Source organism: Podarcis tiliguerta (assembly GCF_965153285.1).
Source record: "Podarcis tiliguerta genome assembly, chromosome: 12".
NCBI classification, from domain to species: domain Eukaryota; kingdom Metazoa; phylum Chordata; class Lepidosauria; order Squamata; family Lacertidae; genus Podarcis; species Podarcis tiliguerta.
In genome coordinates this window covers 57,355,862-57,373,926 of record NC_139545.1, presented here as the reverse complement: position 1 = coordinate 57,373,926, position 18,065 = coordinate 57,355,862, and the positions used below count along the sequence as shown (strand labels likewise).

Here is an 18,065-nt window from a genome sequence, read left to right as displayed (position 1 = left end):
CTTTACTGGCCGAGGGAGCCGGCGTACAGCTTCCGGGTCATGTGGCCAGCATGACTAAGCCGCTTCTGGCGAACCAGAGCAGCGCACGGAAACGCCGTTGACCTTCCTGCCAGAGTGGTACCTATTTATCTACTTGCACTTTGACGTGCTTTCAAACTGCTAGGTTGGGAGGAGCAGGGACCGAGCAACGGGAGCTCACCCCGTTGCGGGGATTCGAACCGCCAACCTTCTGATCGGCAAGCCCTAGGCTCTGTGGTTTAACCCACAGTGCCACCCGCGTCCCTTACAGTATTTCCCCATACAGTACTGCAAAAAACATGCATCTATCGTCTCCTTCCATAGGGAAGACCATCCGCAAATATCCAGGCATTGCAGCGGGTTGGGCTAGATGACCCCTGGGGATCCCTTCCAACGCTGTGATTCTATCCATGACATTATTTTATCTACCAGCATTTAGGTGTCAGCGTTGCGAGAGGATTAATTCCCTGCCCGCCCGCTCCATTCTGCGACCTCGCGCCCGCCCGCGCCGCTTTCAAGCAGCGAGAGCGGAGCCGAGACCCAGGGGGCGCATGCGCATGGCGCCTCTTGACAAGTCGACGGCAGCGGGCGGCCGCGAGAGCTGATCGGAGGCCAATGAGCGCATGCGTACGGCGGCGGTCCTGCAGGCCTCGCGAAGCAGCGGCGCATCTTTCGACCCTCGGCGGACGCCGTACTGAGAGAGAGAAAGAGACCGACGCGATGTTCGCCGAGCTGAACGAGCTGCTCGGAGCCTCCGTCGAGAAGCCGGAGCAGGTGAGGGGCCGCCGCCTGGAAGTCTCCGGCCTCCGTGGAGCGCTGGGCGGAGGGCTGTGTTGGGTTGTATTGGGGGCTCCCAGGATGCAACGCGCGTGCATGGTGTGGGAGCGAAGCATGCTGGGATTTGTAGTCATTCCCCCCTTGGCCTTCCAGGCCTTTCCCCCCTAAAGTGAAGCCTCTTTCTGGAGCCCTGGAGACTTCCAGGTGTTTTGACTTCTAATGTATCTATCGCTTTTCTATATTACTGTGCACAAGGTGGATTACAAGATAAAGAAACAGCAAAATAAGAGAGCAGTCTTCCCACACCTTATAGCAATCTGATTAAATACAAAAAAGTCATCATAAAAACATAACTTTGAAATAGGTGACATATCAAATAAGGTAACATTCAATAATTCCTTTGAATATAATAGTACACTACAAAACCAACTCCCAGAATACCAGCAAATAATGATTAAAGAGAAATTCACAATTATAATCATTACTAAAGTATAATCAAGAAAAATAATGGCAAGTCACAATGCATAAAATACCACAATACATACAAAACCGTGTAACAGGGTCGAATTAGAAACAGAGGTACGCAATATATAAAATTATTATTTTTCATCCCTGATTTCTATCTATTCTTGTTAATATTAGTTAAATTTGTATACTGCATTGATATTAGCATTATTATTACTATTATTATTATATATTTGTTCTTCGACTTTTCCCATGATAGGGACTCAAGGTGGCTTATGGATAAAAAACAGCTAGAAACACAGAGAAAAATAACCATTAAAAACAATTAAACATTGATGTAGTTAGAACTACAGTGGTACCTCGGGTTACATACGCTTCAGGTTACATACGCATCAGGTTACAGACTCCTCTAACCCAGAAATATTACCTCGGGTTAAGAACTTTGCTTCAGGATGAGAACAGAAATCGTGTTCCGGTGGCGCGGTAGCAGCAGGAGGCCCCATTAGCTAAAGTGGTGCTTCAGGTTAAGAACAGTTTCAGTTTAAGAACGGATCTCTGGAACTAATTAAGTACTTAACCCGAGGTACCACTGTATAGATATCTACATATATACACACCCATATTTTTTTTCCTCCAAAGAGCTCAAGCTGGTATAGGCAGTTCTCTCCCCACCCTCATTTAATCTCCGCCGTGACCCACTGAGGTCATAATTCTTGGTTTCCAGACCCTTGGTCATCTTGATCGTCTTCCTCTGCACATGTTCTAGCATGTCAATATTCTTTTGAAACTGGGGAGCCCAGAACTGGATACAGGACTTCAAGTGGTGTCCAGCCAAGCCAGAATAGAGCGATACTGTTACAGTGGTGCCCCGCAAGACGAATGCCTCGCAAGACGGAAAACCCGCTAGACAAAAGGGTTTTCCGTTTTCCGATGTGCTTCGCAGGACGAATTTCCCTATGGGCTTGCTTCGCAAGACGAAAATGTCTTGCGAGTCTTGAGATTTTTTTTCCGCTCCCCACCCCCTTTTTCTAAGCCACTAAACAGCTAATAGCCTTTTAGCAGCTAATCCGCTAATCCCTTAAGCCTTTAATAGCCGCTAAACCGCTAATAGCGCTAATCCGCTAAGCCGCTAATAGGGTTGCTTTGCAAGACGAAAAAACCGCTAGACGAAGAGACTCACAAAACGAATTAATTTCGTCTTGCGAGGCACCACTGTATTTCCCTTGTTCTGAACTCTAGACCTCTGTTGATGCAGCCTAGAATTGCATTAGGTTTTTTTGCTGCTGCATCACACTGTTGACTCATGTGATCATTTCATTTTTATACTCTCCCTATTTTTTTGTTTTCCAGGGCAAGCTGACCTTGCTGTGTTCTGACAAGACAGATGCCAGCTTCCTGCTTCACCATTTTCTTTCCTTTTATTTGAAAGGTATGCAGCAACATCAATCTGGTGATTTAAAAAAAAACACCACCCCATATTTCTTACATAAAACCAAACATTGGCAAAATGGGATGCAAACGTCTTTAGAAGAACAGTAGCATGTGTGTATGTAATCTGTACACCTGTTTGAGGGGGAGAATTCTGAAATGTGCTCTTTTATATAGTTTTGTAAATGGTGGAATAAAACCGTCAACAAGATAGACCTGTGAATGTAAAAATTACCGTATTTTTCACTCTATAAGACGTACCAGACCACAAGACACACCTAGTTTTTGGAGGAGGAAAACAAGAAAAAAAATATTCTGAATCTCAGAAGCCAGAACAGCAAGAGCGATCGCTGCGCAGTGAAAACAGCGATCCCTCTTGCTGTTCTGGCTTCTGGGATAGCTGCGCGGCCTGCATTTGCTCCATAAGGCGCACACACGTTTCCCCTTACTTTTTAGGAGGGGAAAAGTGAGTCTTATAGAGCAAAAAATACGGTAAATGAAAATAAACACAAAGCAGAGCAGCGGCCTGGAGGATTCAGCAGAGTGGATGAAATCTCTGCAGTCAGCCTGTTTATATTCTGTGCTGGAAGGACTGAATATATATATATATATATATATATATATATAGTCTTTTCCCTCTACCAGAAAGCTGCGCAGTTAGTGTGAGAAGAGCCTCCTAGCAAATGCAGTGCTGCTTCTGAGAAGACTGTGTCACTAGTTATCTCCCGCTTGGACTACTGCAATGCGCTCTACGTGGGGCTACCTTTGAAGGTGACTCGGAAACTACAACTAATTCAGAATGCGGCAGCCAGACTGGTGGCTGGGGGCGGCCGCCGAGACCACATAACACCGGTCTTGAAAGACCTACATTGGCTTCCAGTATGTTTCCAAGCACAATTCAAAGTGTTGGTGCTGACCTTTAAAGCCCTAAACGGCCTCGGCCCAGTATACCTGAAGGAGCGTCTCCACCCCCATCGCTCTGCCCGGACGCTGAGATCCAGCTCCGAGGGCTTTCTGGCGGTTCCCTCATTGCGAGAAGCAAAGCTACAGGGAACCAGGCAGAGGGCCTTCTCGGTAGTGGCGCCCGCCCTGTGGAACGCCCTCCCATCAGATGTCAAAGCGATAAATAACTACCTGACATTTAGAAGACATCTTAAGGCAGCCCTGTTCAGGGAAGTTTTAAATCTGTGATATTTTACTGTATTTCTTGTTTCTATGGAAGCCGCCCAGAGTGGCTGGGGATACCCAGCCAGATGGGCGGGGTACAAATAATAAATTATTATTATTATTATTAGTTGGGACCCACCTAACTTCAGATAGAATCATCACAGAATTGTCAAGTTGGAAGGGACCCTGAGGGTCATCTAGTCCAACCCCCTGCAATGTAGGAACCACAACTGGAGAATCCCTGACAGATGGCCATTCAACATCTGTTTCAAGACCTCCAGTGAAGGAGAGGCCTTTGCCTTCCTCCCACTCTCCATTTGGGCAAGTAAAGTCAAAAGACGCAGCGAATCTGGTTTTGTCAGGCGCAACAGGATTTGCCTCTTTCCTAGCAGGATGGGAAAGCCTTGAAAGGTGATGACGAAGATGACAATGGGAATTAACGAATGTTAGAATGACATCGGATTGAGGTTAAAAGGTTATTAGCAATAAGTGGTAAAGGAGTATGGAAAATTCGAAGGTTAAAAGCTGCAAATTAAAAGGTTGAATATATTAAGATATTAAGAAAAGATTAGGACACATTAAGATATTAAGATAAAGACTAGATAGAGGGAAGGAATTTGCTGATTAAATATTTGAACTGGAATACAGTGAGGGGAGGTGTGGGGAAGTCCGGGAAATAAGTAAATGCAAGGAATAGTTATGAAAATGGAATTGTTTTTATTTGTTGTTGTTTTTTTGTATTTTTGTATTTTCTTTCTTTTTCTTTTTTCTTTTTATGTAAAAACCTTAATAAAAATATTATTAAAAAAAGAAGAAGATGACAATGGGAAAAGGCATTTTCAGAGCAACAGTTTGTTTGCTGCCGATTTTGTGTTGTGATCGCCAGCAAAGCAATTTGTGTCCTTTTTGTCTTTCCAGCTGGATGTAAAGTCTGTTTCGTGGCTCTTCTGCAGTCCTTCAGCCACTACAACATCGTGGCCCAAAAGCTGGTAAGCGAGGCGGATTTTATTCATTAAAACATCTCAGTCCAGGCCTCCAGGGATGATCTACCTGGCTATTGGATCAGGTCGAGGGGGGCCCAAAAGGGAAACTGTTAAGGGAGCACAGCAGCTCTCCTGCTCACAATTACCAGCCATATACAGAATTAAAATTAATACCAAGGCTGCTTCATCATCAGCATCTTAATCCAGCGGCTCTCAAACTTTTGCAGGCTGCTAACCCCTTGGTTCCATAAACTCATCCCCAGGGCCCCCTACCCTATAAAACAGCAGTTTACACAACCCACTAAGGACGATAACACAATTAAGTTCAGCAAATAGGATTGCGTGAAAAGCATTTTCATGCATTCTAACGGAAACATAAGGGGCTTTATAGCACAATGTATTTCTATGCAAGTGCTTAACAAACACACACAAACCTTCACCTACCACAGATGTACGGTTAAGGATTTGGAAGAAAATCAATAGCTGTTACCAATAATCGGCTGTCTTGTGACAACTCAGAATCGTTGCAAATGGATGTGACCTAAGGAAATAGCGATAAGAGCAGTGGAACTTGAAATGCAGAGTGTGGAAGGTGTTTTGCTTGAGGGTTTAAGCTGGTCAATCATAGAAAAGCGATCAATGCGCTTGGAGAAGACCACCTCCAGCCCCCCCTTGCCTCTTAAAGGTAAAGGGACCCCTGACCATTAGGTCCAGTCGTGGCCGACTCGGGGGTTGCGGCGCTCATCTCGCTTTATTGGCCGAGGGAGCCGGCGTACAGCTTCCAGGTCATGTGGCCAGCATGACTAAGCCGCTTCTGGTGAACCAGAGCAGCGCACGGAAACGCCATTTACCTTCCCGCCGGAGTGGTACCTATTTATCTACTTGCACTTTGATGTGCTTTCGAACTGCTAGGTTGGCAGGAGCAGGGACCGAGCAACGGGAGCTCACCCCGTCGTGGGGATTCGAACCGCTGACCTTCTGATCGGCAAGCCCTAGGCTCTGTGGTTTAACCCACAGAGCCACCCACGTCCCCCCTTGCCTCTTAGCACACCCTTAAGTAATCCCCCTGCCCCCTGCAGGGCAGGTATCACCCACTTTGGGAAGCAGTCAGCTAGAGCATTGCTCAGTCGTGTCTCCAACTAAGCACCATCTATGAAGACGCTTCTTATCAGGAAAGACCATTTCCTTCATTTTGATATAATTTATGACCAAATAAATTAAGTACGTAAGAAAAAGCCTGGCGGCTGGATCAGGCCAGAGGGGGCCCGTCTACTCCAACATCCTGTTTCTGGTGACTGTTCCACACACAGGAACTTGTGCAGAGGATTCTCACAATCGAGGGCGATTGTGTGTGTGCTGTCTGTCCCAAGGATTTCCATAGCTGTCTGCATTGATAAACAATGAAAAGGACTTGAAACTGGGTTGTGAGGGACTCCTGGGCCAGCTTCCACGTGGAACGGGAGATGATGAATGTTCCTGCTTGTTGCTTTTGGCAGGCAGGCCGCCCTAGCCAAAAACCCGCAGGAGAGATGTTCAAATGTGCCTGGCACCTGCTTGCAAAACTGCAATGCTTGCATTTCTCCACCTGCAAATATTGCTTTCCAGGGAGTCAGCTTGGCTGCGGCCAAAGAACGAGGCCAGCTTGTGTTCTTGGAAGGGCTGAAAACCTCAAACGACATATTGTTTGGGCAGCAGCAGCAAGAACCGACAGGTGAAGCCAGCCCTTTCCAGTTCCTCAGGTAACTTGCATCGCTGCCCTAACCAGATCTACTCAGAAGTAAGTCCGACTGAAGTAGGGTTAGGATTGCAGCCTAACTCCTTAAAAAAAGGAGTGGAAATGTTTTGATGAATATATGTCAAAATACTGCTCAAAAAAAGGTAATGCTAATATGCCTAGATTAAAACGCGAAGTACTGGATGGAAGGAAAATTAGTAAGGAAAGATAATAAGAACATATAGATGTTTTGAGAAGACTGTAGAACGCAAAGATTATTGTAAATTTTGTAATGCCAAGTCAAGTAACCTTTATTGGAATCACATAAGAACATTCAGAATAGATAGGCCAGTGCAATCTCGTCGTCACCCCAACAGCACAGTCACCCGCCAAAGGGCAGAAGAGCAATCCGCCTCATCTCTGTGGGTTTCCAGCAAGGGCAGGATCCTGTAACATGCTTTGACGACAAAAAATCAGATGGAGGAACTTAGCTAATTGTCTTGGTGAGCTCCTGGTCTCTTCCTTGTAATGAGAAGCGCATGACCTCCATCTCTGGTTTCCATGTTGGAATGCATAGATGGTCTAAAAATTGTTGGCAGAGATCACCATACATATTACATTTAAGGGCCGTGTGAGCTGGAGTTTCCACCAGGTGGGCATCGCATGGGCAGAGCCTATCTCCTTCTGCCAAACCTGCAAGCCTACCCCAAAGGAGGTTAGAAGGATTACAATTGAACCTAGCCAGTGAAAAAGCCCTTCTTTCTTGCGGATTAAACAAAAATTGTAAATAATTGAGATTAAATTCCTGCGCCCAAGAGAGTCGAAAATAAAGAGGGGAGCATGTTTTTTCCGCAGCTGATATTAGTTCCTGGCGATCTATGTCCCACAGCCTAGTTTTTAACATGGTCTCGGCGACTGGGAAAGCCACAGGGCCCAGGAGATCCTCTGAAAACCCAAATTGCCGTATCTTTGTGCAAAACAGTTGTAGCCCTGGGGAAGGGAAGGAGCCAGGCAGAACTTCGCTGAGTAAGGTATCTTTGTCTGCTAAAAATTTGTATAATGTGGAGGAAATCGAGTGGGGGCGGAGGGAATTGGGAGGAAGGAGAAAAGAATAATATGATGGATTGAGGAAATATAAATGTAAATGTATGGGGGGATGGGGAGGAAATGTATAGGCTTTGGTACATTTGTATTGTAATGTAATATGTGAAAACCAATAAATAATTGTTGCCAAAGAAAAGGAAAAAAACCCGGATTGCAGCCTAAGCCTTTGATAGTATATTTCCTGGCACTTGTTACATAGGTATGTGTTTGGAGGTATTGTCTCTAGCTTGCGGTGGGATGTTGTGGATGTTGTAGATGTGATCTTCCAGGGACTTAGACCTCTCCTCTCCTCCGTCTGTCCCTGGCAGTGGTGACGGCTCAAACCTGAAAGCCCTTTATGAGTTTGTCTGCAGCGCCTTGAGTCCTGCCGCTGGCGGAGACTCGTGGAAATGCCCTGTTCTGCTTGTGGACAACCTTGGCATCTTGCTGGGCCTGGGTGTGAGACTGACGGACATTCTCGACTTCATCCATTATTGCAGAGTCACTGTGAACACTCAACTTAAGGTACCATGATTGCTGCGCAGGCTGAAACGAGCGGCCGTTGTCACTCCAGCGTAGGCAGGGCTTGGAAGGAAATCCTGTTCCTTTTGTAGCCCTTTCTTGGGCTTTCAATAAGTGTTTCCAAAGTGCTTAATACAGGCACCACCGAGCCCTCCGCACGTTCTCCTTGTGTGCAACCACGTACATGTGCGGCACCAAGAAGTAGGTGAATACAGTGGTACCTCGGTTTAAGGACAGTCCTGTTTACAAACTATTCAGTTTATGAACTCCGCAAAACTGGACACGGGGACACGGGTGTCACGGCTAAAATGGCTGCTGTTTCTTTAATGCGAATAAAGCTGGGTCAGCATGACTCAGCAGCCTGCAGCAAGTTGTATATATAAGTGAGAAATGTTAGTTTGTGCTGAGGCTGGAGGCTGGTGTTTGGGTTGGTTGGTTGGTTGATTGGTGCTGGTGTGTATAGTTGTTCAGTTGTGTTTTGCACAAGGACTTTTAAGAATAAAACTCTGCAAGGATATTCTCGTGGACTCCTTTTGTGCCGACAAGGAGACTGAAGAGAAAAGGGAGGTCAGAACCCTTTCCTTCTTTTTTTTGCTTTTTACAAACACTGACAGGTTATGGGCCCAGTGTTTCTGAGCATGTGCAGAGTGCAAAACGACTGACAGCATCTCAGCAGGGAGCTGGTGAGTCCTGGTGGTGCCTGGAGCCAGTGGCTGTGCGTTGGAGCAGTTGGTGGCAAGCTGTAACTGTCTGCAGTGACGCTGGAGCGGCTAGGATCTGAGGATCAGGAAAGCACTCAGCGTCGGCTACTGGAACAGTTTGAACTGCTAGGCGACTCACAGTTGCAGAGCTGGGCGGGACCTGAGGGTCAACAGAGGCAGCAGCTAGAAGCCGGTGAGTGCCAGCCAGGACCATCCAGTTGGACTCTAAAGAGAGAGTCAGGAGAGATTGCTGAAGGCCCCACAGAAGGGGCTCAGCAAGCACCAGCAGAGATGGCAGATTTCCAGTCTTCCCAAGTTGTAAATATTGGGGGAGGCATCCCTTTTAAACTTCTCTCAGAAAGCAACTGGCTGAGTTGGTCAATTAAAATGCAGCAGATGTTAAGGAGAGATGGACTATGGGACTGTGTTGAAACTGAGATTTTGAGAACTGACTCTACTGAGAAAAAACGACTGGATGAAAGGGCCCGTGCCCAAATTATGCTGTGTTTGAGCAACTCTCAGTTATTGCATGTAGCAAATGCCAGCACAGCGTTTGAGTGCTGGAATTTATTAAGGGCAATGCATGTCAGAGAAACTGCTGGAACTATAATTTCTCTGACCAGAAGGCTGTTCAGGACTGTTATGAAAGAAGGTGAGAGTTTGGCAACTCATCTTCAAACGCTGAAATCTCTGTTTCTTCAACTACAGCAGAGAGGTAAGCGTTATGATGAGACTGACCAAACCTACATTATCCTTTCAAGTTTGCCTGAAAGCTGGTTGCCCGTAATTAACAGCATGGAGAGTATGCGTCCCCAAGATCTGACCCTTGAGTATGTGGTTGGCAGATTGACCGAAGAAGCAGAAAGAAGGTCAGATAGACAGGCTGAACTCCAAGAGTGGAGGAGTTACAGCCGAGGGGGCCAGCAGCAGAATCTGCCAATGGAGCGACACCAAGGTTTGGACTTGGCCATGGCGGTGAGGAGGTGCTATAGATGCAACCAACCCGGACACCTCCAACGTCAATGCAGGGCAAGACTTCCAGGAGACGACGTGGAGCAGAGACAGCAATCGACGCAGAAACGTAAGCAGAAGGGGTTCTCTTCAGGGAAGAAGAACACGCGTTCTGCTCAGTTTGTGTCTGCATTTTCTCGAGAGGAGAGGAAGATACCTCGAGGAACATGGTTGCTGGACTCTGGGAGCAGCAGGATTATCTGCAACAGTCAGGAGGACTTTAAGACCCTGGAGAAGCCAGCTGATGGAAAAGACTCAATTTATCTTGCTGATGGTCGTAGAAGCAAGATTGATGGCCAGGGAACATGTTTCCTACAGTGCTTGAACACTACTCTACCAGAGACTCTGTTTGTCAGCAGTTTGGACTATTGTTTGCTGTCTGTAAGCTGTTTGATTAATGCAGGGTATAGCGTTAAGTTCACGCAGGATGGCTGTCTGATAAAGAATGGAACTCAGGTATGTGGCCATGCAAAGATGGAAAATGGGTTATATGTAATGCAGGACAAGCCTGTTAAAGCAGCCCAGGTGGTTCAGGATAATTTGCCAGTTCATAAGGGGTGTGTACATGAACTGCACAGAAAACTGGGTCACGCCAATTTCCGTGTGCTTTCAGAAATGCAAAAGGTGTGCAAGAACCTAAAAGTAAATAGCTGTAATTGTTTCCTAGATTGCAATGTATGTAAAATGGCCAAATCTAAGAGGAAGCCTGTGGCTTCTAAAAGTGACAGAGTATCTAAAGAGGTTTTAGAACTTGTCCATTGTGACGTGATAGGCCCTTTTCCACAGAAGACTGAAGGGGGCGCCAGATATGCTTTTCTAGTAATAGATGATAAATCACGTTTTAGTTGGTTGTTTTTGTTAAAGCAGAAATCTGAGTGTTTCCCCACATTCAGAGAATGGGTTGCCCAAGCTGAAAAACTCTTTGCTCGGCCTGTTGTGCAGTTGCAAACAGATAGGGGCGGAGAATTTCTGAACAAACAATTTGGGACATGGTTGCGACGTAAGGGGATCACTCATCGCTTGACTAACCCTTATAGCCCTGCTGAAAATGGTCTGTGTGAAAGACGTGGGGCTGTAATACAGTCAGTAAAGGACTGCCTGCTAGTGGATGCAGGATTGGGCCACAACCATAGGCTGTGGGGCGAGGCTTTTCTCACAGCAAACTTTTTGATTAATAGAACCTGGTCTAGCTCTATAAAAGATATTCCATACCGTGTGTTGTTTGGGAAAGAACCAGAGTGGAAAATGCTCCATAACTGGGGTTCTTGGGCACATGTAAATATTCCCAAAGCTCAGAGCCAGAAAGGGGGCGCTAGAGCGCAGAAACTGCGGTTTGTGGGATATCAGTCCTATGGCAAAGGGTGGCGTTTCAATTTACGCCCAGGACGCGTGGTTCTGTCACGAAGTGCAGACTTTGCTGACCAGGACAGATGGACTGCGATCCATGCCAACCCAGATTGCCTACTGCCCCTGCAAGTAAGAGAAGAGGCTTCTTCTCAGCCATTGGCAACACAGGAGCAGGATGAGGAGGAGGCACATATTTCCCCAAAAGACATGGCAATAGATAATACTTCTCTAGAGGAAGAGGAAGAAGAGCCAGAGATAAGGGGGGGAAGAAGAAGTAGTTGTGCCTAGACGCTCCCAGCGTTCAAACAAGGGTGTACCTCCTCAGCGTTTGACCCTAGGAGGAGTAAGAGTATGCAATGTGAGTTGTGTGGAACCACAAAGTTATAATGAAGTCTTAGACTTACCCCCTGGGGAACGTGCTTTGTGGGAACAAGCCATGAAAGAAGAAATGGACTCTTTTAAACGTAACAAAGTGTTTGAGGTCATAATGCCGCCACCTGGTGGCAGAGTGGTGTCATGCAAGTGGGTTTACAAAAGGAAAACCCTTGCATCTGGGGAACCACGTTTTCGAGCCAGATTAGTAGCCAGAGGGTTCACTCAGATTAAAGGGGAAAGTTATGATGAAGTGTTTTCTCCCACCGTAAAGAGTGAAACTTTTCGTTTAATGCTTTCCATTGCTGCTGTAAGACAACTAGCAGTGCACCATTTTGATGTTGATGCTGCATATCTGCATGCAAATTTAGACCATGAAGTGTTAATGAGACAACCCCCTGGGTTTGAAGAGGAGAATGGTGCAGTCTGGCGTTTGAAAAAGGCTGTTTATGGTCTCAAACAAAGTGGAAGGTGTTGGAACCAGTGTTTAAATGAAGCCCTTGTAAAACTTGGTTTTAAAAGGAGTGTGGCTGATCCATGCCTGTACACCAAGGGGACAGGCAACAAATATCTAATGCTCTTAGTCTTTGTTGATGATTTGCTTGTGGCAGGGAGTTCCACAGATGAGATCCAGAAGCTCACAAGCCAACTGGAAAAGAGGTTTAAGCTTAAAGCCTTAGGGCCTGTAAGCAATTACTTGGGAGTAGAAGTAAGGCAGGAAGCTGATGGAAGCTTCCTATTGAGTCAGAAAGAGAAAATACTTCATTTGATAGAGCAGTTTGGCATGGAAAACTGCAAGCCAGTTCAAACTCCCATGACACCAGATTTCCCAAAGACAGTGTGTGATGATGAATTTGATCAGCCTGAGTTGTATCACTCAAAAATAGGATCACTGTTGTATTTAAGCCAGTGGTCAAGGCCAGACATTGCATGTGCTACAAATGTTCTGAGTCAACGTGTATCTAAACCCAGTACTGCTGATTGGTGTGCTTTGAAAAGGCTTATCAGATATCTAAAGGGGACATTAAATGTATGTTTAAAGATATCTAGTACACAAGATGAAAAACTAGAAGTGTTTGTGGATGCGGACTGGGGAAGCTGTGTATCTACCAGAAAATCTACAAGTGGAATGGTCATGATGTTTGCCAATTCCATAATTGGATGGAGGTCAAAGAAACAAGGATTTGTTGCGACCTCATCCTGTGAGGCAGAATATGGGAGCCTATCGCTAGCATGCAATGAAATCATGTGGTTTATACAGATACTAAAAGATCTAGATTGTAAAGTAGATTTGCCTATCCAAGTGTATGAAGATAGCCAATCATGCATTGCATTAGCGGGCTCGGAAATAATGAAATCCGCATCCAAACATATTGCTATCCGTCATGCGAATGTGAGAGATTGTGTACAGAATGGGGTGATCAAACTGGAGTATTGTCCGTCACAAGATAATATTGCTGATTTGTTTACCAAGCCTTTGCCAGCAACATGCCATAATGAATTAATGACAAAACTGGGTTTATGTATATAATGTATGTATGTATGTATTGTTTCTGTTGGGGTTTTTCGCATTTAAGAAACAGAAGGGGTGTCACGGCTAAAATGGCCGCTGTTTCTTTAATGCGAATAAAGCTGGGTCAGCATGACTCAGCAGCCTGCAGCAAGTTGTATATATAAGTGAGAAATGTTAGTTTGTGCTGAGGCTGGAGGCTGGTGTTTGGGTTGGTTGGTTGGTTGATTGGTGCTGGTGTGTATAGTTGTTCAGTTGTGTTTTGCACAAGGACTTTTAAGAATAAAACTCTGCAAGGATATTCTCGTGGACTCCTTTTGTGCCGACAAGGAGACTGAAGAGAAAAGGGAGGTCAGAACCCTTTCCTTCTTTTTTTTGCTTTTTACAAACACTGACAACGGGTGGCGGTGTGGTCTAAACCACTGAGCCTGTTGGGCTTGCCAATCAGAAGGTCGGCGGTTCGAATCCCCGTGATGGGATGAGCTTCTGTTGCACGGTCCCTGCTCCTGCCAACCTAGCAGTTCAAAAGCATTCCAGTGCAAGTAGATAAATAGGTATGGCTGCGGTGGGAAGGTAAATGGTGTTTCCATGCGCTGCTCTGGTTTTGGTGTTCCTTTGCGCCAGAAGCGGCTTAGTCATGCTGGCCACATGACCCGGAAAAATGGTCTGCGGACAAACGCCGGCTCCCTTGGCCTGTAAAGCAAGATGAGCACCACAACCCCAAAGTTGTCCGCGACTGGACTTAACTATCAGGGGTCCTTTACTTTTTTTTTTTTTGAGACCTTTACCTCGGTCGAAGAACATAATCTGAACAGTGGAAGGGCACTGGTGGTGGCAAGCCTCATTAGGGAACGCGCGCCTCAGTTTAAGAAGGGTTTTGGTTTAAGAACAGACTTCCGGAACGGATTGAGTTCGTAAACTGAGGTACCACTATAAATAATTTCATTCATACCCAGGAATGGTGGGAGAGAGCTGGAGAGCCTTCGTGACTCACGAGGAGACCCTCTCCGGAGCCTGAAGAGGACGTATATTTAGCTTTTTAAAATTTTACCTGTGTTATTTTAATTTGCTGGAGGCCCCATTAGCTAAAGTGGTACCTCAGGTTAAGAACAGTTTCAGGTTAAGAACGGGCCTCCAGAACGAATTAAGTTCTTAACCTGAGGTACCACTGTAGCTGCCTTGAGTCCTGGTCTGGGGGGAAAGGTGGGGTATATATAAATAAAATAGTAATCTGCCCCTTAGCTTCAAAAATTCAAAATTCAGCTCAGTGCAGATACTACGTAGTTAGGAGACCGGGGGCGGGTGTCTTATTGGCGCCTCCTGATCTAAAATTGGAGCTGAAACGGTTGTGGTGCTTCCTGCCCCTCAGGGGAACTTGGTTGTGATGCTCCACAGCAACGCTGACTCGGAGGACGAGGAGAACGAGCTGCTTGTGAAGGCTGTCCGTCACCAGAGCCATCGGATCCTGTGGGCAGAAGGACTGGCGACTGGCTACTGCAAGGATGTTCATGGGCAGGTGAGTGGGTTGAAGCAAATATGAAGGTGAAAGGCCTGTAAACACCACCTTCATCGTCAAGATAACCCCACGATTAATTGGTAGTAGTTGCAGCAATGAGCTCATCTATGTTTTGATTCACTTCTGGTTGCTGATTTGCTACCAGGAGAAGTTCCAGGTGTTACTCTTAGTGTAAAAGGTAAAGGGACCCCTGAACATTAGGTCCAGAGATATGTCAAGCCTTTATTTGTTATAATTGTGACGATCGTGGCATGGTACAGCTGATGAAAACCCCAGATTAGCAATCTCATAAAATTAGAATATTGTGAAACGGTGCAGTAGCTATTCAATCCATAACACCTGCAATGGGTTCCTGAGCCTTGAAATGGTCTCTCAGTCTGGTTCAGTAGGAGGCGCAATCATGGGGAAGGCTGCTCACCTGACAGTTGTGCAGAAAGCCATCATTGAGTTTTCATTTGGGTTTTCGTCAGCTGTACGCCATGATCATCGCAATGATAACAGACAAAGGCTTGACATATCTCGCTTTGCGTGTCATGAGTCTATCTCATATATTAGTTTCACCTTTTATGTGCAATTACTGAAATAAATGAACTTTTCCATGCTATTCTAATTTTTGGAGTTTCACCTGTATGTTTAGTGATCTAGCAGAACACATTTTCTAATATAGTGGTACCTTGGGTTAAGAACTTAATTCATTCTGGAGGACTGTTCTGAACCTGAAGCACCACTTTAGCTAATGGGGCCTCCCGCTGCCACTGATTTCTGTTCTCATCCTGAAGCAAAGTTCCTAACCTGAGGTACTATTTCTGGGTTAGCCGAGTCTGTAACCTGAAGCGTATGTAACCTGAAGCATATGTAACCCGAGGTACCACTGTATATAAAAAAACAATAAATAAACGCCCTCTCTCCCCCGCCCCCCGATTTTTCATTTCTTTGCTCCAGTTATCGATCATCCAGCGAAGCTCGTGGGAGAGGAAAGCGGAGCGGGACCTCCTGCGCATTTACCAGTACAAGATCCAGGACAGGAATGTCGTGTTTTTTGCTCGCGGGATGTCGGCGGCTGTGCTGTGACTTTCTGAGGGTTGGGGGAAGCTTGGTTCAGGGGCGATGGTGAAGGAGTGGTGCTGTCCTCAGGAAGATCTCGAGGCATCGAGGGAGGAGCAGAAGGATTCTCCCATACAGAGGTGGCTTTTGCAGTGACGGTTCAGTCACTGTGGTGTTCTGTTGGGGTTTGATCCGGGGCAGAACAGGGCACTGGCTTCCCACCACCGCTGCAGTCCTCTGTCTGATCTTGAATTTGTTCTGAGCTGCTCTGCGGACAATGTCGAAAACAAGGAAAAGACTGTAACCAGTAGTTTGGGGCCTGTCACTAAAAAAAACTCCAGCCAGCCTTGGTGTTGTGCCAGGTGGTCTCGGGAGGTTAGCCGGTTCTCGAGCGGGTGTCAAAAGACAGCAAGGCAGGTCAGGAGGCCGAGGCGACTGAAAACGCTCCGTGTTCAGTTGCGTACAGGTGCTGTGCCCATCTTTGCAGTCTGTCGGGTCACCCAAGATACCAACACAACCCAGCCTTCAAGTATGCTACGGACGGAAGGCAGGAAATGACTTGCGTGCAGATGAGATAACTCAGGGAAGTGAGCCAAGCCGCACAGTCTGATTAAAAGGGGCACCAGAATACCCCTTGTAGTTAAGGCAGGGAGCTCAAAGTGACTTTCTGCAAGGATCACCATCAATTTCCCCATGGGTAACTTGGTCATGCGACCAAGTCACTGTAATCTGACCTGTACATCAGAAGTCAGGGGAAACAGAAGTTTGGGAAAACAGCCTTGCAAGCCACATTAGGAGCCTTACAGGGGCCCAATGTGGGCCCTAGACTGGTGGTTCCCAACCCCTGGCTTAAGAAAGACAGGACCAGCACAACAAGGGACACCTCTGCTCATCCCAGGCACTCCATTCTCCTCACCTGGATTCGGGCCTGAAAGCACGGGGAATCTCTGACATTGCCCAACATCGTTTCTGATTGCGGGGCGTGTCTGTTAAGGCCTCCACCTTAACCCAGCGGAATTGTGAGACAGCCTTAACTCTGGCCTTAAACCAGCGGGGTTTTTGACAGCTGAATAAACACGCAATTCAAAACCATTTGCAGATTTCGTGCTTGTTTGAGCCAAACCTATTCTCTCCTATTTAGTTTGGATTTGCAATGTTGGGATGCTGCTGTCCACTGCTGTCCTAACAGCTCTAATCTCCTTAATTTCCCCATTTATAGGGACAGGGCTTAATAACTCTCTCCAGTCAGCAGTGACCTTTTCTCCAAGAATCCATCTCAAAAGACAGGAAGGTGGAGACATCCCTGCCCCGACTATCAATCACTGGTGGCAGATTGCTGCGTTTCCTTCGGCGAGGAGCGTTAAGTTAAATATCTCTGCCAAGCGGAGCAAATAGGGCAGTCCCAGATCTCCTTAATGTGCCTGTCTTCTGGGTCCTGGGAGGCAGAGAGTGAAGCTGAAGAGCCAGGCAGCGATAGAAGACAGGCTTCCCAACCGATTAAAAAATACTGATAAGCGGGCTCTGGTTGTGCTGAAGCAGGAGCAGGGGACCATTTGAAAGCTGAGGACGGCATTCCCTTGTGAGCCGTTTTCTGGGGGCCATAATCCACTGGTGAGCAGGATAAGAGGCAAAGTGGATTGAGCCAATGGGTGTGACTGTTGCCTTTGCAAAGGAGGCTCCATTCCAGCTGTGTAAAGCCAGCTGCCAGAGGTACAGAGAGAGAGAGAGAGAGAGAGAGAGACAGACAGAGAGAGAATAAGAGGTAAGAGTCACACTCCATTCAAGCAAGAGGCATTGTATTGCAGGGGGTTGGACTAGACCCTTGGTATCCCTTTTTTAATATGCTTTTTATTAGGTTTTCATTTCATACACACAAACAAAATACACTGATATTTCATATCCTTTTACATCTATTTTTCGGCCTCAGTCCAGTATACCTGAAGGAGCGTCTCCACTCCCATCGTTCTGCCCGGACGCTGAGGTCCAGCGCCGAGGGCCTTCTGGTGGTTCCCTCGCTGTGAGAAGCAAAGCTACAGGGAACCAGGCAGCGGGCCTTCTCGGTGGTGGCGCCCGCCCTGTGGAACGCCCTCCCATCAGGTGTCAAAGAGAACAACAACTACCAAACTTTTAGAAGACATCTGAAGGCAGCCCTGTTTAGGGAAGCTTCTGATGTTGAATAGGTTATTGTATTTTGGTGTTTTGTTGGAGGCCGCCCAGAGTGGCTGGGGAGGCCCGGCCGGATGGCTGGGGTATAAATAATAAATTATTATCATTATCATTATTATTATTATTTCTGCTCTACCGAGCATTGACTTCCCTCCCTCCCTCCCTTCAGCAGGTTTTCTTATTCCAGTCTCTAATCCACAGTTCCTTGGTAATATCTAGCCCTGCTAAATAAATCTTCAGA

At 46.5% G+C, this 18,065-nt stretch overlaps 1 protein-coding gene across 1 annotated transcript; it reads left to right on the top strand.

The window, feature by feature from the left end:
* Nucleotides 1–632: 632 nt before the first annotated feature.
* On the top strand, nt 633–16,750 carry ELP6 (elongator acetyltransferase complex subunit 6). Its single transcript, XM_083406754.1, has 7 exons — nt 633–792; nt 2,611–2,689; nt 4,774–4,844; nt 6,444–6,577; nt 7,965–8,160; nt 14,468–14,614; nt 15,557–16,750. Exons 1-7 carry the CDS (start codon nt 634–636, stop codon nt 15,683–15,685), a joined length of 915 nt encoding a protein of 304 aa, XP_083262880.1. The 5' UTR covers nt 633; the 3' UTR covers nt 15,686–16,750.
* Nucleotides 16,751–18,065: the final 1,315 nt, after the last annotated feature.

What these genes read in the sequence shown, in the direction of transcription:
- ELP6 (XM_083406754.1), top strand. Translation starts at nt 634, where the DNA reads ATGAGCGCATGCGTACGGCGGCGGTCCTGCAGGCCTCGCGAAGCAGCG. An exon ending in TCTTTCCTTTTATTTGAAAG is followed by an intron (nt 2,690 to 4,773) that starts GTATGCAGCAAC and finishes TTGTCTTTCCAG; the next exon opens with CTGGATGTAAAGTCTGTTTC. An exon ending in AGCCCTTTCCAGTTCCTCAG is followed by an intron (nt 6,578 to 7,964) that starts GTAACTTGCATC and finishes TGTCCCTGGCAG; the next exon opens with TGGTGACGGCTCAAACCTGA.